The sequence below is a fragment of the Miniopterus schreibersii genome, assembly GCF_964146895.1.
Source record: "Miniopterus schreibersii genome assembly, chromosome: X".
Taxonomy (NCBI): Eukaryota; Metazoa; Chordata; class Mammalia; order Chiroptera; family Miniopteridae; genus Miniopterus; species Miniopterus schreibersii.
The window spans coordinates 97,230,127-97,253,928 of NC_138104.1; the positions used below are offsets into that span (position 1 = coordinate 97,230,127).

The 23,802-nt window shown below is 43.7% G+C and overlaps 1 protein-coding gene across 6 annotated transcripts in view; it reads left to right on the top strand.

Annotated features, from left to right (window-relative positions):
* Positions 1-23,802, top strand: part of PHKA2 (phosphorylase kinase regulatory subunit alpha 2) — a 65,890-nt gene that overhangs the window by 18,568 nt on the left and 23,520 nt on the right. For 5 of the 6 annotated variants that reach the window (XM_081126591.1, XM_081126588.1, XM_081126590.1 and 2 more), the window contains 14 exons: positions 650-818; positions 1,534-1,616; positions 6,158-6,238; positions 7,898-7,996; positions 9,759-9,905; positions 11,388-11,441; positions 12,029-12,151; positions 14,010-14,105; positions 17,280-17,387; positions 17,753-17,831; positions 19,172-19,306; positions 19,952-20,061; positions 21,199-21,343; positions 21,610-21,688. In XM_081126591.1, coding sequence (XP_080982717.1) covers positions 650-818; positions 1,534-1,616; positions 6,158-6,238; positions 7,898-7,996; positions 9,759-9,905; positions 11,388-11,441; positions 12,029-12,151; positions 14,010-14,105; positions 17,280-17,387; positions 17,753-17,831; positions 19,172-19,306; positions 19,952-20,061; positions 21,199-21,343; positions 21,610-21,688 — 1,508 coding nt within the window. The remainder of the gene's footprint in view (positions 1-649; positions 819-1,533; positions 1,617-6,157; positions 6,239-7,897; positions 7,997-9,758; positions 9,906-11,387; positions 11,442-12,028; positions 12,152-14,009; positions 14,106-17,279; positions 17,388-17,752; positions 17,832-19,171; positions 19,307-19,951; positions 20,062-21,198; positions 21,344-21,609; positions 21,689-23,802) is intronic. The other variant, XM_081126592.1, reaches the window with a different exon arrangement.

Below are 23,802 nucleotides of genomic sequence, written 5' to 3' on the forward strand. Positions count from 1 at the left end.
ACATTTTTAAAAGCTACTCCTAGAAAGTCACATACTATTATTTAGTCCATTGAGTTTATAAAAGGGTTTATTTTGAGTTGAAATGCTTGAATTTCTAAAACTTGACATTACTATTTACTGGTATTTTCAGTGAGGGGTAAATAAAACAACTCATTGAGCATATACTGTATATGGAACTTCATATTAGGATCTGCAACATATGCAAAGATGACTATGATACCATCCCAGCCCTTAATCAACATGTGCCTGCTGGTCTTCAAAGACAGTTACTCTTTTCCTTTTAACATAACAGGCCTTCTTCCTGCCCTCCTCCTCTCCCTCCTTCCCTCTCTCTCTCATTGAGTACCCACCATGTGTTAAGGCTCATGCTGGGGATATGCAGATATAGAAACCCCTTGGCTTGACCACTTGCCGCTGAAGAACTTGTTAAAATCCCACTGGGCTGAGACATTCCTAAAGATGGGCAGGAAGAATCCCACACACAGCCCCTCTTATGTGGTCCTTACTAGTGAAAATTCCCTGTTTTTCATCCCTCTGGCTCCCAGAGGTAGCAGATAAGAGGTCTGCATCCAGGAGATTGACCCTGGGTGTGGCCTCTGCCAGCCATGAATCCCTTAGCTATGCAGAACCAGCTTGCCTTCTCCCCCAGGTGGATAAAGTGGAGAAGTTCAAGCACACTCAGAGTACCAAGGACAGCCTGCATGCCAAGTACAACACTGCCACGTGCAGCACCGTCGTAGGCGACGACCAGTGGGGCCACCTCCAGGTGGATGCCACCTCCCTTTTCCTCCTGTTCCTGGCCCAGATGACTGCCTCAGGTGAGCCAGGGCCATTTGAGCCCATTGTATAGGGAGTGACAATCCAGAAAGGGACAGGGAGGGGCAGATATTGATCAGTATTCAAAATAACCTGTTTCTGTAAAGAAAAACCCTGCTTCTTTATAATATTATAAGCACAGACTCTGTGACATGCGAACAGTCTCCTGAGCACTTGCAGAATGAGGGCTGTTGAGCCAGTTCTATTAGCATCTCTGTAGTTGATCCCAAAGCTTCCTTTCTGTCACTGTCACCTAGTTACTGGAGCAACCTAGATCAGATCTACCTTCAACAGTTCAAATATCTGCAGTGTCATGCCCCTTCAAAGTTTTCTTCTCTAGGACTATATCAGTGGATATGCTACAATTAATTTAACTATTCCTTTATTCCTTTGCTTTTTGCCGTTATAACTAATGTTGCAAAACCAACTTTGATCCCATATCTATTTGCTTCCTTCCATTAGCTAGATATCATTCAAGGAGTACAGAAGACCCCACACCTCTTTCAATTCTTTCTGCTTGTAGGCACACACAAAAAATGGACCTTCCTTCCTCTTTGAGATTAGACATTGTGTTACAATTTACTTCAGACTTAGTTTTTGATGCTTAGTGAGAAAAATGAAAATGGGGTAAAAGGATTCATTTTCCTAGTGTGGTATCTGTAATTGGCAACTCTCTTTACAACATTACTTCATAATTTCATTGTTTTTCTTTACTAGGTTTACGTATTATTTTCACCCTCGATGAAGTGGCCTTTATACAGAATCTTGTTTTTTATATAGAAGCTGCATATAAAGTTGCTGTAAGTATAAACCCTGGTAGTATTTTCAGTTGTCAAAAAGAATAAAAATCATATGGTTCTTTGGGGCTGAGCAGAAAGTTAGCATGATTAGAGCTGTAAGATTATGTCACCTCCACACACAAGTGCACCTTTTTGTCCTGGGATGCAGTTGCAGAGTTCATGGTTTTGGAATACACCACATGCTCTGTTTGAATCCATGATTCTTATTTTAAATAAGACCTTAAAATGTCCTGTGGCATGTACACAGGCTGGCCTGAATCTGGATTAAGAGCAGCAGCAGCAGCGCCTTGGTGGGAGCTGCTGTGCTGTGGGGCTCACCCCAGGCAGCCCACAGGGGGCCCCAGCCGGATGTGTGCCCCAGATCAGATGTGTGTGGGTATAAATTTGTATAAACCCTAGCTCCTCCAGAGTTGGCTATAAGGGTGATAAAGAAAGGTAGAGTTTGGTTTGAAAAAGAAAGCCACTGTGGTCTAAAGCACGGGTGAACAAATTTTTTCTGTAAAGGGCCAGAGAGTAAATATTTTCAGCCTTATAGTCCCTACAGTCTCTTTTGCCGCAACTCAACTCTGCCATTGTAGCACCAAAGCAGCCATAGACAACACATAAACATGTGAGCATGGCTATGTCTCAAACAGGTTTTATTTACAAAATCAAGTGGCAAACTAGATTTGGTCCAAGGGCAGTAGTTTGCTGCCCCCAGGTCTAAAGTGGTGACTTTCAACCACGGGCAATCTTCCCCTCCCAGGGGACATTGGGCAATGTCTGGAAATGTTTTTGGTTGTCATACTAGGGAGGGTGCTACTTGCATCTAGAGGGTGGCCAGGGACTCTGCTGAGTATTTTACAATGCACAGGATAGCGCCCACCATAAAGAGTGACCCGGCCCCAAATGAGGTTGACAAACCCTGGTCTAAAGGAACTGGAGAAGTCTTTGTGGAAAAGGTGGGACTTTAGTTGGACTCTGGAGGATGAGTAGGGTTAGACAAGCAGATGGGAGGAAAAGGGGTGTTTGGGGTGAGGGAATAGCATGAGCAGTCAAAGAGGCAGGAATAGGCTCTGAGTGTATATGTGGGGGATGCCTGGGGAAAGGGGGTGCATGGTGAAGTAGACTTAGGGTCAAAGTTGAGTGTTGGACAATGGTAGAAAATAAAGTCCATTTGTGGGTGTGCAGGGGTGGAGGCCAAATAATGGAGTTACGGCCATCCAGAGAGAAAGATCTGAACAGCATCCACTAGGGTTGGATAAACAGTTTGTCACTTTAGACTCTTAAGCAGGGAGTGAGCTGATGAAAGCAATTTTTGAGTTGGAATGAAGATGGATTGGAATGTGGAAAGACCCAGATGTGAGGAATACTAAAGGAAGGAGTTCTGGGTCTTGGCTCCAAGGCAAAGAGTCTAAAGTTGCCCTAGTGTGTCTAAGTCAGAATTTTCACATTTTGAAAATGTTCATCTTCGGAGACCAAGTAACAGATACTGAAGTTTTGGCATTGGCCCTGTCCTTGTTGGGTTGTAATCTTTCAATAGTGCACATAGCATTATTTCAAAAACAGTATCCAGTGCTTGGCTTTCTTAAGAGAAAATATGAATTATAAAAGATAGATATGCATGTATCAATTTCTCTATATGGATACAGTGCTCTCAGCCAACTCATATTAATCAGTTTAAAATACCAGGGAGAGAGGAAACAAGATGGCGGCGTAGGTCACAGCTGCACCCGCCGCCTCCACAACGACATCAAAATTACAACTAAAATACAGAACCACCATCACTCAGAACCTCCTGAGATCTGGCTGCACAGAAGCCCCACAACCAGGGAGCTGAAGAAGCACGGAGACCGGGGGAGATGCGGGCGGGTCGGGGCTGAATCAGAGAGATGCGGCGGCGGGCCCACACCCTCTGCAGTTTAAACCCAAGAGGGAATCTCGGCGGCGGAGGTTTCCCAGAGGAGTGACAGGTCCCAGCCCCACAGCAGGCCCCAGCCCAAGGCTCCAGGGCCGGGAAGAGACGTCCCCACAACTTCAGGCTATAAAACCAACGGGGACTGTCCCTGAGAGTCCCAGAAGCGGCAGGAGCCCCAGCAGCTCCTCTTTAAGGGCTGCGCACAGACCCACTCAGACGCACCCCCTCTGAGCCCAGCGCCGGGCAGCAGCCTGAAAGGACCCGGGACACTCGGGGAGGGACTAACCTGCCTGGAATCCGGGCGACAGGCGGAGGGCGGCTTCCTCCCGGGCAGAAGGGCTGGCGGAGGCCATGGCTCACGGGGCGAGTCCTCCCAGCACACAACCAGGAAGCAGGCGCCATATTTGAATCGCCAGCACCTGACTCCCACCTTTGGCCCCGCCCCGTGATTCCCGGAGGCCCCGCCCCTCCCCACCTGCAGCTCATCCAGGCCCTTTCCAGGGGCTTTTCTGTTCAAGTGGCCTCTCGAGCCTCATGCTTAGGACTTTCCTAAAATCTCTCAAACAGGCAGGAGTGTGCCCCATATGGCTTGATAAGTGGCCCCAGGCCCTGCACTAGCGGCAGCTGCATTGGCTCATAGGTTGGCCTCTCCTGGGCACCTCCAAGCCCAGCACAAGGAGCAGCCAACTTCGGTTTGCTGAGTAGCTCATGCTGGGTGGCCCTGGGCAAGGCACTGGCACAGGCTGACTTTGCACCTCCCGGGAGGCCCCAGAGACAGCACCTGGTCATCAGACTCGACCACATCCACGAGTGACACTCAAGGGGCGCACTTGGTGAACACCAAAGCTCCACTGAAGTAAATCCTGCTCCATACCGGTGTCTCCAGCACAGCAGCTCTCTGGCTGTAGCTGCAGCTGGTCCTCACAGGTGATTGGCCTGGGGGTCAGTTCCTCCCAGGGACGCCAACAGCAACCAAGGCTCAACTACAACAGGACAGTGCACACAGCCCACACAGGGGAGCACCTGGAAGGCCCAGCTCAGGGGACTGGGGAGGCTGAGCCACTGGACCCTACAGGACACCTACTACACAAAGCCACTCTACAAATTCCAGGAGACATAGCAGCTCTACCTAATACATAGAAACAAACACCTGGAAGCAGCCAAAATGTGGAGGCAAAGAAACATGTCACAAAAGAAAGAACAGAAGAAATCTCTAGAACAGGAACTAAATTAAATAGATCCAAGCAAGCTAACAGATACAGAGTTCAGAATTTTGTTTATAAGGAGGCTCAACCATATTAGTAAGAGTTTTAAGAAAATAACTGAGAAAATTGACATAATAAAGGACCAATTTGAAATGAAGGCTACACGAACTGAAATGAAGAATAATTTACAGGGAATCAACAGTAGAGTAGAGGACGCTGAGAATCAAATCAGCAGTTTGGAACATGAGGAAACAAAAACACCCAACCAGAAGAGCAAAAAGAAAAAAGAATCCAGAAATATGAAGATAGCATAAGGAGCCTCTGGGACAACTTCAAAAGGCCCAACATTCATGTTATTGGGGTGCCAGAAGGAGAGGAAAGAGACCAAGAAATTGAAGACCTATTTGAAAAAATAATGACGGAAAACTTCCCCACCAAACCAGCAGTACAGGAAATGTTGAAGGGTCTTCTTTCAGAAGAAGCTAATGAACAAAAGAATCGGACGATCTAAATCAATCCAGAGACATTGACGCAGGCAACAGACGATCATATTTCAGAGGAAAGAGGGAAGGGGGGTGGAGGGTGGGAAGAGATTAAGCAAAGGAGTTATATGCATATATGCATAACCCATGGACACAGTCAATAACGGGGTGAAGGCCTGGGGAGAGGGTGGGAGTGAGGTGGAGGGGGTCACTTGGGGGGAAAAATGGGACACCTGTAATACTTTCAACAATAAAGATAAATAAAAAAGTAAAATTTTAAAAAAATAAAATAAAATACCAGGAAAGTTCAGTATTCTGTGCCTTGGTTTTGACTTGCGCTCCTGTTACTTGCTGAGCATTTTTCCCCCTGAGAGGTAATGCTAGAAAAAGATATTAAATTATTTTAAGTGGTTTGGTTGGCTTCAAGTATTTATTACCCATTTGTTAAAGTTTCTTTATTCCATCTTATAATTTAATATAAGTTCAAAGGAATCAGCTAAATTGAGGGGCAGCATTTGATTTTAAGATAAATAAAATACAGGGTGTCCCAAAAAATGTATAGACACACTTTGAATAATTATAAAGGCAGTGTTTATTAAAATACATTTCATTTTCAAAATTGAGCTATTAGCTTTAAAGTATGTATACATTTTTTGGGACACCCTGTATTTTCTTCTCTATAAATCAGGAGTTTCTTACAGATTAATAATTTTTAGGAATAAAAAAATTGAAAGCACTTTTGCATGCATTTTTGGTTCCACCTGAGTATTTAGTTCCAAAACTGCACAAAGGTAAAATGAACTGAAATTGAGAATGAATACTGCCTGAGTGTGTAAAACCATTTCGAGACGAGATGTTCATGTTCCATTATGCCTGCGGTAACATAAAGGAATCATTTTTCCATAGCACTCCTTGTGTTCCTCTTTCTCCTCTGATTCGTACCTTTTTCTCCTGCAGGATTATGGAATGTGGGAACGTGGCGACAAGACCAACCAGGGCATTCCAGAATTGAATGCAAGCTCTGTAGGAATGGCCAAGGTGACAGCACATCCTCTTTGTTTTTCCTTCTGTGCGTTTTTACTGCTTTGACTTGGTTCTCATTAGAAGTTTGGATTTAATCTAGTTAGTATATTTTTCAAAAGTCAACAGCAAGTATGAAATTGAAGGGGCGCATGCACCCCAGCCAACTGAAATTCTAGGTAAAGAATGTAGGTTTCCTACACTGAAATTTGAATGTGCTTGAAAATCAGTGCACTTCGTCCTCATTGTCCATTGTTATCATCCACGGGTCTAAGCTCTTGCTGTTGTTCAGGAAGCTGGGTGTAGACATCCAGTCTTCTATTCTGGGTCATAAAGAAGGCTGAAGAACATGACCGCTTTGTAGGGCAGGGCTCATAAGTTCAAAAGCCTATAGGATCAGGCAAGTAACATTTATTTATTTTTTAAATATGTCTTTATTGATTTCAGAGAAAGGAAGAGAGAGGGAGAGAGATAGAAACATTATGATGAGAGTCACTGATCAGCTGCCTCCTGCACGCCCCCTACTGGGGATCAAGCCTGCAACCCGGGCATGTGCCCTGACCAGGAATTGAATCTCAATATCCTGTATCATAGGTTTATGCTCAACCGCTGAGCCACACTGCAGGGTGGCAAGTAACATTTAAACAAGTGAAGTTGGCCAGATAAGAAAATATCGAGGAGTATTGGGGATATTGGGAACATTCTCTAAAGGTATTCCAATTCAAAATCATTTCTAAAACTTCTTTAGGCCAAACAAAACAGGCCTTTGGGGCAGATTCAGTCTACAGGCCACCAGTTTACATCTATTGCCCTAGACATTTAGCATGCCTCCCTCTCTTCCTCCTCAATACCAAAGTGTGCTTTTGGACAGCGTAAAGACTCCAGAGCTAGAATTATTAAAGCAACAATAAATATGCTGTTAAGAGAACAGATTGATGGTTGCCAGAAGGGAAGGCTGTTGGGGGACTGGGTGAAAAAGGTGAAGGGATTGAGAAGTACAGATTGGTAGTTACAAAATAGTCACAGAGACGTAAAGTGGAGCATAGGGAATATAGTGAGTAATATTACAATAACTATGTATGGTGCCAGGTGGGTACTGGAAATGTCAAGGGAACACTTTGTAAGGTATATGATTATCTAACCACTATGCTGTATACCTGAAACTAATATGAAATAACATTGAATGTAAACTGCAATTAAATTTTTTAATAATAAAGAAAAATAAATAAATAAAAACTATGTTCTGTTAAGGTCAACTGACAGGCAACATACTTAATACTAAAGGAATTAACTTTCTTAAGTGCCAAATATGCTAATGTTAGGAGTTAACCACTAAAATAGATGAAAGAAAAGCCAACCATGAATTTAGTGACCCCTGCACACACACATACACACACATTATTAACTTGTTAATATTTAATTTTTGGTAGAATAAATTCATTTTGGGAAATATTTTTCTATTTTCTCCTGCTTGTTCCTGCAATGAGCTGCAACATTCAGGAAAGCTCTGACTACTGAAAATAAGGATAGACCATGACCATAGGACTCTTTAGCTGATTTTAAGGATGTGTTTCATCACCTTTGGGAAAACATGTATGCTAGATTACTTAATGAAAAAGGAGTATCACGTATGGGAGTTCACTAGAAAGGAAAAGTAATTAAGACTTGTGTTTGTAGGCAGCACTTGAAGCAATTGATGAACTGGATCTTTTTGGAGCCCATGGAGGACGCAAGTCAGTGATCCATGTCCTGCCCGATGAGGTTGAACACTGCCAGGTAACAGCTCAGCGTCCCATGTGCCAGAGAGCTGGGGAGACTTGTGAAGGGAAGACCCCAGCTCCAGTTTTCCTCACCTTTGTAGCTTGGTGGTACTTGGCTTCTTTGAGCTTTAGTTCCCTCATCCATACAGTGGGCATATTGGGCCCTTCCCCTTCTGCTGCACAAGGTGGTCCTAAGGGTGAGTAAAATCAACTTAATTTGTCAGAGCACTTCGTAAGCTAGAAAATACCATGCAAACATAAGACTCAACAATGTTATATATATGGAGTCAGCAATCAAGACACCTTGTTTTGCTCAAATAAAATAAAATCTGTTCTTTTTGTTTTGAGCACATAGGCAGTTTTCTCTCAGGTTTATTTCACGATGCCCCCAAATTGAATGACTAGCAAGCACTAGTTCACCTGGAGAGGGGAGAGGGGATAAGCAGAATGGGTAATGGTGTAGAGATGAATGATAGAAATGGCAAATTAGTAGAACTTTCATGAAATACAAATGAGAGAAGGGAGTGATTTTGATGCAGATTAGGGAACTCCATTAAGTGGATAGTAGGTAACCAACCAAAGTCTCATTTAGTGAGGGCCCTAGTACACAGTGCTAGGGCTATGGGAGTCAGATACATAAAAACTTGTAAGCAGAGAGCTTCTAGTGGAAGTGTATGCTTCTGGACAGAAAGAGCCTAGTAAAGAGTAACTAGCTAAAGAACTAGGCTTGGTGTGCAGGGAGAGGTCAGTTGGATATAGAACATGAAGTTTTATTCTGAAGCTGAAGGGCCCCCCATTTTTATCTCACTCTCCAGCTCATTCCATTTTCCCCCATTAAACATTTATTAGTGGGGAATCTGCGATTTCTTGGGGTGTGGTTTAATAGAGTCAAGCTGGTGTGCGTCTCAATAGATGTGTAGTCTAGTGGAAATTATGTGAGCTTTGTAGCCAGCTGGGCCTGGGTGCGTATCCTAGATCTGTCGCATACTAGCTGCATTCCTTTAGGCCGAGTCTTTCTACTCAGAGTCTTAGAGTCTTCATATGTGAATTGGATATAGTACCTGAATTCCTTCTTCATATGGGAGATTTAATAAGCTTATGTTTGCAGGGGTCTAGCCCCATGTCTGTATATGTTAAATCTCAGGATTAGCTCCTTCCCTTCCCAAGCTTTTCCTTATAATCTCAACTTCCTTTAGTTTACAGTGCCTAATCCAACCGCCTTATAATTGAGGCGATATTATAGTGTACTAAGTAACCCATTCTCTCTGGGACTAAACTAATTCTACTGTTTACCATTTTGCCTGAGCATTCTTGTGGTCTTCTGGATTTGACTTTTTCTTTAAGTGGTTTCTCAGTTACCCAGTCCAACTGGCCACACTCCATAGAAGCCAGATATTTCTCTGTACTGGCTCTATATGTGTATTCTTCTCTGTCTTTCTTCACCATCAGGACATCCCAGCCTGCTGACACAGGTAGCCCTTAGTTCCTCCCCTGCATGTCCCGAAGGCCTAGCAAAGTCAACAGAAGGCATGGAGGAAGGGAGACAAGCAGTTCTCAGCACTGGCTCTAGGCAGTACCACGTTCTCCCTGACCCCTTATTCTCCCCCAAGGAACAGGGATCATTGGCTAGGTGGGCAAGTTCTCCCATCAGGGGTCATGTTGGTAGGACAAAGCTCTAACTATTCAGTTGTTTCTTTGGGGCTGAGGTTATGATCTCTAGATACTGTATGTAACTATTCGTGCTTCCCAGGATAAAGCCACCTCTATTTTTCATTCAGTCTATTCTGTTCTCCATGCTGCCAAGAGCATCGACATCTAAAGAGATTGACGCTGGACTTCTTTCTATTATTTCTTTCCCGGCCTTTGCAGTGGAAGATATGAACCTTGTGAATGTGACCAAAAATGAAATTATTTCCAAGCTCCAGGTAAGCACTGATCATGCTGGTTAAGTGCTCTGTGTTAAGTGCCATTTTCACACTGTGACTTGCAGCAGCCTTGGTTCTCCATGGAGTCAATGGCTTGATTTATCTAAGCGGGTTCATAGAGTAAGGTATCCAAAGCTGAGTCTACAGGTGACAAAACTAAGTCTCTTAGTGATCAACTAACTTGGTTGTCTTCCTAAGTAACAGAGCTTGAACTCAGGCCATCATCCTTGAACCCCAATTCATACCACTCCTGTACTTCTAAGGCAGAGCTTCTTAAGTCTTTAGAGATCACAGGCTCCTTTGAAAATGTATTAAAAGCTAGAGTCCCTGCCAGAAAAAAATGCACATGTTTCAATATCCTCAGACTTTACACACAATATTAGGAGACTTGGTGATCCCAAAGTTAAATTGAATTTTAAAAAAAAAAATCCCTGCTCTGAGTAACTATGTAACTGTGACACATTATATCAAAGTGAGAATGTTATTAAATATTCCAGCCAACTGAAGTTATCAGTAAAATTATCAAAGAATATGTTTCCTAAGCCAAAATCCACATGTTTATGATCTTACTTAGATTCAGTGAAAAATGCTTTTAGCCCTTGGAAACAAGAGGTTAAAGGGTCTCCAATCATATCCCCGAAAGAAGGTGGCTGTCTCAGTCAGGGTTCAGTGGAGGGAAAGGAGCCTCTTTAGGTAGTTGAAGCAGGCAGAGAATTAATGCAGGGAATGAAGTGTTTCTAGGGTAGCAGATTCGAGACTGGACCTCCCCAGGACTCCCAGAACCATCCCGGGGCTGGCCGCTAGGGGTGTGCTTGTCTCCACAGCCTGAGCTAGAGCAGCCCACACACACTTAAACTGGGAAATGGTCACCCAAAGCTGCTATCCAGGGACTAGGAAGGTAGATGAAGAGAGCAGTGCTACTGTCATTCTTTCCTGACACCCAGCTGGACAGGAACACTGGAGCCTGCAGCAGGAAACCCGCAGTAACAGCCCTAAGCCGCAGGATGCCCCACCTGCCTCCCTGTCAAACTTGCAGGATGCAGGCTCCTTTGCATCCAGAGCCCAACTGCAAGGAGTCTGGAATGTCCTTGTAGCTTTCCAGTCTTTCAACTAGAGGCAGTCCCATCCAAGTATCTGAATGGTGACTTCTCCAAGCAGTGAGGGGCCCTTGGCATCTTTGCATAATGTGGCAAATCAGAATGGAAGGCTGGTCATTCACTGAACTCTCAGTAATTACTCACACCTCTGACAGTCTAATGTAATGTTCTGGCATTTCCTTCCAAACACTCATCAAACTTGAATTTACTTTGCTCAGGACTTAAAACTAACTTTTTGTACTGATAGCAAAGAGCACTTGGTACACATTTCATTACTAAAAAATTCATGAGAAAGGGAGCAAAGAGTTGACTGGAAATTAAAATCAAAAGGCAAAGAAAATTTTCTGATTTCCTCAAATGTACTTATTTTTGTTTATCTTCTTAGGGGCGTTATGGATGCTGTCGCTTCCTTCGAGATGGTTATAAAACCCCAAGAGAGGTTGTATTTAAATAACGTTTCTTATGATTCCGTAACTGCTTCATATCTAAGTTGCCACTGTGGTGTTCTCCCTCTATTGATTATAATTGCATGTTAGAATGTTGGAAAGGGAAGTCTTAATTTTGGAGTCAGCAAGCCTGGGGCTAGACAATAGAATAGTAAGATCATCCGGAGGACAGCAAGCTGGTGGTTTAAAACCATCTTGTAGACAAGGACAAACAGTTCTGTGACTCACATGGTTTTTAAAATACCAACCGTGGCTGCCTCCTTGGGTTTCTTTGCCATAGTGACTGATATAATATCAATAAAACAGTCTGCCAAGCACTGTGAGAGACAAATTGCTATTTGTTAGAGATATAGGAAGCTTGATATAATAAATTGCCAAGGAGTGTTGTGTATATTTCTGATTTACTTTTCTGAAATTTTACCATGAAAAACTGCCCAAAATATCATCTCCCCATTATAGCAGAATCCTAATCCTCAAAGCTGTGTTGAAATAGACAAGCGAGGGAAACCCAGTGAGGTACAATGGTATTATGTATATAATCTGAAATCACCTTTTAGAAGGTTTACCTATTTGATTCCAGGACCCAAACCGATTGCATTATGACCCTGCTGAACTCAAGCTCTTTGAAAACATTGAATGTGAATGGCCTGTGTTCTGGACGTATTTCATAATTGATGGCGTCTTCAATGGTGACGCTGTTCAGGTGAGAAAATGCTGGGTGTTGTGTTGATAATCAGCATTTTTATTCCACTGGTGTACTGGTTGTTATTAGAACATAAGGTTATGCAAGAATTTAGGGCACCGTTTCAATGATCTCTTGCCACTTAACAAACTTTCCCAAAATTTAGTGAATTAAAACAATAACTATTTTATTTATTTGCTTGTGATTCTGCAGTTTGAGCAGGGCTCAGCGGGGACAGGTCATCTTTGCTTCACCTGATGTCAGGGGCTGGAGGATCTCCTCCTGAGATGGCTTCTCTCGAATGGCTGGCAGCTTGATGCTGCCTGTTGGCTGGGAGCTCAGCTGGGCTGTTGGCCTGGACCTTGGTCCTTCTCTGTGTGGCTAGTTTGCGCTTCTCACAGCATTGTGGTCTCTGGGGAGCTAGGCCTTTCACATGGTGGCGATCGTCTTCCACCAGAAAGCAAAAGCAGAAGCTGCCAAGCTTTCTGAAGGCTCAGGCCTAGAACTGGCAAAGTGTCACTTCTGTTGCATTCTGCTGTCTAAAGGGCCATCTCACATTTAAAGGGAGGGGACTACGCAAACACCTGAGTACTAGGAGGTGGGGTTCATCAGGGAGCACCAAATAGTCCACCACAGGTAGGTTTTGTTTTGGGGGCTGCAAGCTTGAAATGTTACTGTTTCCCTGTTGTTTATTCTTACTTTTATGCTTCAGTGATTATCTTGGGTCTTAAGTGTTCTGTCTTTTTATCCCAGAACCGAAAGATCTCAAAAGGACTGAGTTGGAATTTCAATTGTGAATAAGCTTGACAGTGATCAGAAACAAACAAACAAAAAACCTAAGGAGACAAAAAAGACTGTGCTTATACTTTATTTTCTAGGTCTCACAGAATTTACTACCCTTACACCTATGCTATCTCTTCTACTTGCTGCCCAATGACATTTAAAAAAATGAGATACTCCTGGTCATGCTTTGCTGTCCATAAATTTCAAAGAGAAGAAAATGAGACCTGGAAAGCATTTGACTGGGCTCTCCAAAGATGAAATGTGTTAAATAGCTGAGTAGCTGGTTAAGGCTTTTTTTCCTCTTTCTTCTTTTCCCTTTTAATACATAGGTTTTTATCAGTGCCTTTTTAATTTAATGGAAATGTTTACATCTACAGCTTTCATTATACTGAGTAGTACATCCTAAGAATAGGGGTACATAGATCATAGTACCTACACTTTCTTTTCCTCACATCAGATCCATTCAGCAAATGTTTCTTGAGCAGTAAATATTTGAATGAAGGCCTTTTAGTGGAAAACTACTGATAGGTAGAAATGGGATATACTACTTAAGATCTGGCCTGCACTCCAGTAAGCTTATAGTCTAGCTGGTGAGACTAAATTAATTAATTAATTTATTTATTTATTTTTAGAGCGGGAGGAAGGGGGAGAGATAGAGAGAGAAAAAAAAATCTATGTGAGAGAGATCCATCGATCTGTTGCTTCCTGTATGTGCCCCAACCAGGGATCGAATCCACAACCTAGGTATGTGCTCTGACCAGGAATCGAACCTATGACCTCCCGGTGCATGGGACGATGCTCCAACCAACTGAGCCACACCAACTAGGGTGAGACAAAATTTAAATATGTGAGAAGTTAAGAATGAAATATTTAACTTGTGGGTTAAAGACCACACAGAAGAGACCAGTTATGTTTAGCTCCTCCTAACACTTGCTGTCCACAAGAGTCCCAGTTTCTCCTGCACTCCTTGAGCTGAAGGTATTTGTGTGTTTCTTGGCCCTGTGTTCTACTCCTAATCTGTTTGTTGCCAAGATAGCTGTTTTTCTGTGTTGCACTGCTGTTACAGCATCCCATGGGGGATGGGACTGTTTTCCAGGTCCAAGAATACCGAGAGGCCCTGGAGGGAATATTAATCAGGGGCAAGAACGGGATACACCTGGTGCCAGAACTCTACGCCATCCCGCCTAACAAGGTAACCAGGCACTGCTTATCCAGAACAAAGTGACGTGGTGCTTGGCCTTTTCATATTTCCCATCCCCTTTCTATAACTTACACTTTTTCTCCAGGAGAAGTGGTTTGTAAAGCCTTCAGTAGTGTTCCTGTCTATCACAGGAGTTACGGCTTTGGAGCCATGCTTGGAAAGAGCTGCCCAAGTGAGGTATCAGTGGAGGACCTTCAGAGGCTACCTGTCCCTCACCTGAGTCCAAGGCCAAATGAGCCCCCAAATGCACAAAACACTGTTGGACACCATGCTCCCACACACATCCACAGAAGAAGACACCAGACAGAATCTCCCGGAGGAAAGGGGGGAGATGTTTAGAGATAACTGAGAATCTCTTCCTTTGAATCAAGCCATTCCAGAGCTTGAGCTCGAGTAATCACTTAGAAGACATTCTATATTAGGGAGAGAGAAATTGGCCAATTCCAAGAAGATGCCTAAAGAGTTTTTTTCCTATCCAGTTTCCTATATTGGGCCATGATGGACCTATATATATCTTGGTGGGAAGATTTCCCTATATGGGTCTCATGTTTAGAAGAAAAGAATTCTCGATTCAAGACTGTTTGTCCTTCAGATGGTCCTATTGCTTCAAACCTTCTTTATTGCATTTGCAGGAAGTAGAGACTTCAGGGAGCAGCATCTTCCCCCTAATTGACAGGGCCTACAGGAGACCGTAATCCAGCAGAGGTTGTCATGCCACAGATTGGGTTTAGGGGTTCTGTGGTTGAATCAGGCCCACAAGCAAATGGTCAGGGGACTGGCAGGGCCTCTGAAATTGTGTGCCTCCACCCAGAGAGGCTGTGGGACCTGTTAGGGCTTAGATAGTACTGGGCTTCTCCTGGGACCAGACCCCAGGGCCAGGGCCTCCCCACAACTCCACGCTGCCTCCTAATGTGTGGTACATTTCCAGGTGATGGAGAGTCCCTCACTATACAGATCAGGCCATGGAGCTACAAGGGCTCTTTTCTCTCTAAGTGTCAGACACCTAGGTATCCTGCAAATGTATTCATTTTACTATGTGTGATATGCATGTGCTGGTGGGGAGGGGCTGATCTTGGGGGCTGGGTAGTTATTTCCCAGCAACTACATATTCAGGTTGCCCCCTTTCCAGTACTGAGGCATTTAGCAGAACAAAATTAGTAATGGGAGGTCACTTTGAACCTGGAAGCAGAGCAAGTGGAAATAAATGACTTCAGGGGTATTTTATCTGGTTTATGGTAGAGAATAACCATCTATCTGTGTTCTATTAAAAGGTACATTTTCCTGACTGTAGTAAATGCTGGGTATTATAATTTATATTTTTCTTTCTGATGGACAGTACTGGCTACACATTGTAAAAAATTACTCTGCAACTTTTTTCTAAACTTTACACTGACCTTTAAGCGAGACACCTATTTTGAACACTATTTTATGTTGACCACAGTTTGTCTTGGCTGCTTCCAGAGGACACCTGGGAAGGTTCACCCATCATATCAGTGACATGTAGAAACCGCTGCAGACAGGGCCACCCAGACCCATATGCCACCTTTGTGCAAATTATAAAATAGGACCTCATCCTTGGAGTGGCCACAGCCCTAGGCCAAGGCGACATCCAGCCTGGATTTCAGCCTCACTCATTTCCTTAGCCAGACATGCTGTGCAGAGTGCCACCATCCATTGGACAGCTTGAGACTAATGCAGGTTTGCCCAGCAGATGTGTATCAAGCAGCTGCTCCGGGCCAGGCACCAGGCTAGGTCCTGGGGTACAAAATGGTTGCAACACTAGCCCTGCCTCTGCAGGCTTGCAGGCTAGTGAGTGTCGGAGGAGCTAGTCCCGGGATGGAGGGCAGACACAGGAGTGGGGGTGGCAAAGGTCTGCAAGTAGATCAGAAGGATTGGGGTGGAGAAGGGGGACAGGTGCGGCCACAGGGAGGCAGGAGCTGGCGCGTGGGTGGCAAGAGGGCAGAGCCAGGTGTCTTGTGATCTGGACACCTTGTCTGCCTGCTGTTCTTTGCATGGACTGTTTCTCATTCTAGATCTTTGCAGTCTTTCTGAACACTACTTAACATTTCAATAACTTTAATATACAGTGTGGTTGTAAAAGTAACCCTGCACACTGCAAAACGTCCAGGATTCTGTCAAAAGATGTAAATATCTCTAATCTTACTCCCCAAAGATAACCACTCTGACATTTTGGAGGATCTCCTTCCACACTATTATCCTACTTGATTATTTGATTACTGGCGATGTCTAATTCTGTTTAGTTTATGAGCTTAAGGTTTTCTTAATATTTACTACAGCAGATTTTAAAAGTTTTACTAAGTATGTTAATAACACCACTGATTAACCCACAAAGAATGAGTGCCCTCGCAGTGCGATTTTCCCCTTTGGAGAAGGATAAGTGTTTCCTACTTCCTTTGCTTGGCTGATGTTTTCTGGAGGAAAAAAGTGGTCACTGACATTACCTCCAACCAATGTGGTAATGAATAAAAGCCCAAAGGTCAGCATGGATTTTACAGCAGAGAAAGTTGTAGGCTAATTTTTACAGTGCGTAGCCAGCACTTTCCATCAGAAAGAGAACTGTAGCTTATTTAGATACATCAGAAGCCCCCAATGGATTCAGCTTTTTGAATCCCAGATGGAAAATTCATGATCTAATAGTACAATTATTTTTTTCTCAATAAACAGTGCCACCTTCTGGTAATTTCCTTGTGTGAGCACACAGAGTTTATGAACCCCTGGGGATGGCAAGATAGGAGAAGCCTTACTTAACATCCAGTGGTGCACTCCCAGGGCAGAAAGCTGATATTTTAGATCGCCGTGCCCGTAACACTGCCAGATGCAAGCGTGAGCTGTGATGCTTCCTATCGCCTGGAGCCTTCCAGTGCCTGTCTCTGCTTTTTACCATCAGTGTGCCTGTGGGAAGAGCACTGGCCTGGAACCAGGCCTAGATTTGAGTTCTGCCTCTGCTGCTTTTATTGTGACCCCGCTACCACCCACGCAAGGGTTCAGCCTCCTCAGCGCCCCAGTTCCAGCTCTCACGTGGAACTGGCCTGGAGGAGTGAATGAGTAGCATTTTGAAAATCCTCAGCGTGCTCCCCAGTGGACAGTGGCATTGGCCTTTTGATCCTCTGACATGCTGACTTTAGGATTTTCTCTCTTTGCCAGGTGGACGAAGAGTATAAAAATCCTCACACGGTGGACAGAGTTCCTCTGGGGAAGCTGCCCCATCTGTGGGGTCAGTCCTTGTACATCCTCAGCTCACTCTTGGCAGAGGTAGGGGGCTTGGGGGCTCCACGGGTGGGAAACTAGAAGAGCACAGGGGCTCTCTGCCCGGTGTGGCTGTGTCTCTGGCATCTTCATTGCTTTAAAGTCAGTTGCTCTGGAACTATCTGTTACCATTGTTCTTTTTACTTACACAAGATGATGGCCTATTTGACTAGCCCTGGAGGTGCTGAAAATGTAATACTTTTGTCGGTGGCTCTCTCAGTGGTTTACTGTGTTTCAGAGAAAATAAGCAGTGGACTTGAAATATCTAAAGGAGTAAATAATGTTTTGAGCCCCCAAATATTTTATTTTCAAATTTAGGTGAAATTTTAGCTAATCAGTATTTCATAGTGTTAATGCTCCTTTTTTCCTAGGGATTCCTTGCCACTGGGGAAATTGACCCCTTAAATAGAAGATTTTCCACTTCTGTCAAACCTGATGTCGTAGTACAAGGTTTGTGAGTGTGTTTACTATTTTTATTTAACTTTGTAAAAGCCATGTACTTTTTGCTTGAATTTTTTAATTGAATTTATTGGGGTAACATTGGTTAATAAAATTATATAGGTGTACAATTCTATAATACATCTCCTGTATATTGTATTGTGTGTTCACCATCCCAAGTCAAGTCTCCTTCCATCACCATTTATCTTCCTTTACCCTATTCCACCTCCCCCCACTCCCCTTTTCCTCTGGTAATCACCATACTATTGTTTGTGTCTATGAGGGTTTTTTTTCTTGATCTTTTCACCTTTTTCACCCAGCCCCCCAACTCCCCTCCCCTCTTACAGCTGTCAGCCTGTTCTCTTTATCTACGAGTCTGTCTCTATATTGCATGTTAGTTTATTTTGTTCATTAGATTCCATATGTGAGTGAGCTCATATGGTGCTTGTCTTTCTCTGACTGGCTTATTTCACTTAGCATAATACTCTCCTGGTTCATCCATGCTGATGCAAAAGGTAAGATTTCCTTCTTTTTTTGGCCGAGTGGTATTCCATTGTGTCAATGTTCCACGGCTTTTTCATCCACTCATTTACTGATGAACACTTAGGTTGCTTCCAAATCTTGGCTATTATAAACAATGCTGCAATGAACATAGGGGTGTGTATATTCTTTTGAATCAATGTTTTGGGTTTCCTGGATATATTCCCATGGAGCTGCCTTATGACCCAGTGATTCTACTTCTGGGAAAACCCATGTATTTTTAATGCAAATTTTCTCCCCTAATTTTCTATTTTATTTTTTAAAAGTGTGTATGTTTGTATGCTTTAGCATATATTAATTTGTAACATTGTAGCAGAACACATTACTCACTTGTTTGTGGTGATGCGGGTGGCATGTGCTAGCATGGGAGCCATGTCCTTTTGGAGCAGGGGCACAGGTTTCTCCTGGTTCCCCCATGCGGAGCTGTTTCTATTCCTGACCCCACATGAAAAGAACAGAAGACAGGTTTAGAATAAATGCAGATCCAGGGGAAGGCAAGGCATCATATGAAATGGGGTAATTTGGCTTGGGATCTGTTGAAGACCATTTCTAGAAATCTCTTATCAGACTGTCATGTACACTGTGAGCAGTTGATAAATAATGCATCGTGGGTGTTGAGGGGAGGCGAGGCCAGAGAGAACCAGGAAGAGCAGCAGTACAAGTGCTGTCATTTTCAAAGCCACCTAGTTCGTGGAGATCATGCTAATGTGTGTCTCATAGGCCAAAGAAGACATTAGTCAATGATGCATATATCCATGTAAGGAGACAAGGGTCCCAATATAATGCAGACTGTGTGTTCTTCTTGTTTGCAGTTACTGTTCTGGCAGAAAACAACTACATTAAGGACTTATTGAGGAAGCATGGGATAGACGTCCAGAGTATTGCTGACATTCACCCAATCCGAGTCCAACCAGGCCGGATCCTCAGTCACATATATGCCAAGCTTGGTAGGTTTGGGGAAATGGCGCATTTTTGGCCAGGAAGCATCTTGTTTCTAGGTTTTGAATCGGGGGGAGACTATGACATGTATAAATTCTAAAGAATTGGGTAAAGCATAAAGCAGGTGGTTTAACCGCTTCTATGCAGAGGAATGGCAAACAAGCACATTCTCCTCATTCCAGTTCAGTAAATGTCAGCACAGGTTGGCCATGTGATCTGCCAGATCTGTTGTACAATCTGCAGCCACTTTTGAAAATTCACAATTGGAACAGTCATTTGTGTCTTGATAATGTTTTAATTTTCATCTGTAATCTCAGAAAATGCTCATTTACCCATTAAAATAAGAAGGGGTTCTCTTTACTTTTTCTAAAATCTTTGTTTAATAAAAGTAAACATTAATAAAGACCTTTTAATAGTTTTATTCCATATAGGCGTTGAATCAAGTACTATTCATATACATGCATGAAATTCTTTGTCCCATCTAAAGAAATTTTAAATTCTTTGTCCCATTTAAAGATATTCAGGTGTTAGAAAAACCAAACTCCACAGTGGGTTGTTTGACATAAAAGTAAGTTCGGTCTTAGCCAAAGTCATTTGGATTAGATGTTACTGTATTTACTCTAACACAAAATTTCTTTTTGTTTTTCAACTAGGACGGAATAAGAATATGAAATTGAGTGGACGACCATATCGGCACATCGGCGTCCTTGGAACATCTAAACTATATGTGATTAGGAACCAAATATTTACTTTCACACCTCAGGTGAGAAGAGCAGGCCAGTAGTAAGCCAACAAGCATCTTTTCATTAAGCTCTTTTCTGGCTGGTGAGCCACTTTGATTGTGGCCGAATGTGCATGCATATGTTCAAATAGAGACATACAGGATGCCACCCATTACTCTAGTACAATTCTTTACTCACAGTAGGTGCTCAATTAATGTGGCTTGAATCGAATTGAGTTCGTCATCACTTCTAATCATGAGTAGTAGTGAAATTCATACCACTTTACAAATTTGTTAGTAATATGTCACTTGACTCATAGCCCTTGTGCCCCTAATCGAAAGAGTCCCTCACCCTTGCTTAAGTTGTCATTAGACCCTCTGTGTAACACAGAGCCAGTCTGATTTTCATGCCCCAACCCCCTTGATGGGATCCCGAATATATTGATTATAGAACTTTCCTTCAGAGTTTCTGTTTCCAAAGGAAACTTGTCCTCTGGAACCCAAACCAAACATTTTCCATCCATTTGGGCAGCTAGGAACACCAACTGTGGTGCCACTTTGTCAACAGCCCTCCACTACCTAGGCACACAGTCAGTCAGGGGTGAGTAGCCCCACGTTGCTCTTTTTCACCCTAACCCACACTGTTCACATAAATCTTGTGAGTTATTTCCTTTCGTAACAAATTTCAGACCAGAGCATGTACTGAGCATGGACTAGTCCAGAGGCCAGAAGAACAATCTGATTTTCATCGACATCAGGCCACAGTGCCTTTAGTTCACATTAACCAGGCCATCAATCAGGTAAACAGTCTCCACATCTCAGCTGCTCTCAGTTCCCTCGCTTGGAAAGCATCCCGAGCTCAGCAGCCCTGGAGGAGTAGGGATTAAGGAGTTATTGATTTCCTTTCGGAGACAGTGGTGTTGGGCCTGGTGCTCATATCCTCATCGGAGGAGTTGTAAATAGATCTAGCTGTGCACCTTTCCCTTCCATGGCTCCTGGGAAGGCGACAGGTCGATTTGTCTGATTGCGAGCAGAGCCCCATGATGGGCGGATTACAGCCAGGATTGAGCTGCTTCTCTGGGAACACAGCACAAGGATTAGTGCTGCCGTGAATGCCAGCTGGGGTCGTGTCCAGGGAAATGAAGGGCAGCCTCTCACTTGGCCTGTTCTGACTTGCAGTTCACTGACCAGCATCACTTCTACCTGGCCCTGGACAACGAGATGATCGTGGAGATGCTGAGGATCGAGCTGGCTTACCTGTGCACCTGCTGGCGGATGACGGGCAGACCCACGCTCACCTTCCCAATCACGCACACCATGCTCAGTAACTCCATGAACTTGATCTGCCTGATTCCCATCTCGCTATTGGTTTGGGCCCTTTTTACAATGTTTAAAATGGCTCCCATGGACAGAGCTAAGTATTGAAGGGGGTTCTCAGCAGTTCAGTTTCTTAGCTCAGGAATCTTCCATGACATACGTATTTTAATTAGGTCTTGTTGATGGAAACATTTCAGTGCATGTCCCCTCCCCTCGCAAAAAAAGTATTCCCAGATTAAGTAGAGTAATTCATCTTTTTCTTTTTTCCCTTAGCAAATGATGGCTCAGACATTCATCCTGCAGTTCTTTCTACAATTAGGAAACTAGAGGATGGATATTTTGGAGGAGCTAGGTAATTTATGATTTAAAAAAATTTGAAGTAGTGTTGCGGAACCAGAGACGTTCCCCTTACGGAAAGACCAAGCTGCACTCAGAGGCTCGGGGTTCAGGAGGTTTCTTTTCCGCCAGCGGGCCCAGAGGAGTGCAAGTCCAAAGTCTGAGCCCGGAGCACAATCGGGCAGGGAGTTATATACCGTCCATGCTTCCACCCACCTTGCGGTAGGAGGGTGGGGCTAACCTATCCAGTTTGGCTCCCGAGGGAAAGTGGTGGTGGGGGGGGGAGACTGTGGGTCATTTTAGACCGAGTTTTCCCTTATCATTAGCATTGACCTTTCTTAAAGTTTTTTGCTGCCCTTCTCCCATTTTTCATGTCAATTGCTGAACATAGAAGCATGGTGCTTTACAGTAAGAAGGAAGTTAAAACTTATTTAGTCCAGTGACCTGTTTCTAGTAAAAGGCACGGAGGAAAACACCCAGTGCCTAAGATCTAGCAGGTGCTCAATAAATGCTCCTTGAATTGACTTGAGTGTACTGTCACCTTAAGAATAATTCTCAGAACTTTACAAATTCCTTAGTAACCCTCAGAGGAGAGCACCTGAATGGGCCTGCCTAGACCACTGTCCCCTCATTTTCAGTGCAATGATACCCATTCTTTTGCAGGCCCATAGTAAGGCAGATGCTCCCAGGTATTATGGTTGAGTATCTTGAGTGATAGGGGACTCACCTCCCAGGAAAAGCCCTTTGGTTTTTGTACCCTCTGACTGTCACAAGGCAGAGGTTTTCTCTGTAGCATCTATGCCCTGATCTCTCTGAATTCCCTGGGATATGCCAGAGGGGCCTCAGGAGAATCTCACTGTGAAGCCAGCCCCTAGTGAGAAGTGGCCTTTCCTACGATCAGAGAGGCTTCCATTTGGTCCTTGATGGAGTACCAGTTGCTAAATTTGTTTGGGCCTTGAAATCAGCCCTTCTCTCACATCCTCCCACACTAGAGACCCTGCTGTCACAGCAATTTTTCTTAAATTGTGGTAAAATGCACATAACGTAAAATTGGCCATCTAACCATTTTAAAGTGTATAGTTCAGTAATGTTAAGTACATTCACGGTGTTGTGCAACCAATCTCCAGAACTCTGTGCCCGTTAAACAACTCTCCATTTTCCCCTGCCCTCAGCCTCTGGCGACCACCATTCTACTTGTGGTCTCTAGGTATCTCATCTAAGTGGACTCATCTCGTATTTGTCTTTTTGTGACTGGCTCATTTCACACAGCCTGATGTCTTCAAGGTTGAGCCACTGTATTTCTAAGTGCTGGGGTGGCACCTCTGCTCAGAGCTGGCTGCAGGTTTTGCTGTAGACTTGAGGTGACCCTCACTCTGAGCCTCCCCTGGCCTCCCGGTGAGACAGTCCCCAGCATTTGCCATCTACATTTCCAGCACTAGCATCATAACTGCAGTCAGCACCCACATTCAGACATTTTACCTCGAGTATGAATAAGTTGCCACCTGGTATACAACATCATAACTGAGAGAAAATGTCATACGCCCATAATTAACTGTTTTTCAAAATAAACTTTTTAACTGAAATATAATCATTGTCAAAGGGACACCGTCTGCAGCTAACTGAGTACTTGCAGTGTGTTCTTTGTTGCTTTGGATGCATGTCACATTTAGCCTTCACTTTGCCACCTGGGTGATATTCCCACTTTATGGAGGAGCTGTCACCTCAGAGAGCCAGTGCACAAGACAAATAGGTGCAGAAGCTCTGTGTAAATCCAAAACCAAGCTGTAACCCCATGTGGAGCTGGCTGAGGGCTTACTGGCATCAGGAGAGCCTCCCATTTACAGGGTTTGGCAGCGATTCAGAGAACCAGGGAACAAAACAGGAATGCCTAGGCTCCATCGGCTACCTTTCCTACTGAGTTCTTGATAGTGTCAATGTAAGAAGCATTCAAACCTGTAAAGAATTTTTGTGAGTTTATTTGAGCCAAACTGTCGACAATTGCCAAGAAGCAAAATCTCAAAGGATTGAGATAATGCTCCAGATAATGGCAGTTTTGCACCTTGCCTTATACATTACAATCAAAAGAGAAGATGTAAGTGGGTTACTTGAAATTTATTAGTGATAAATTAG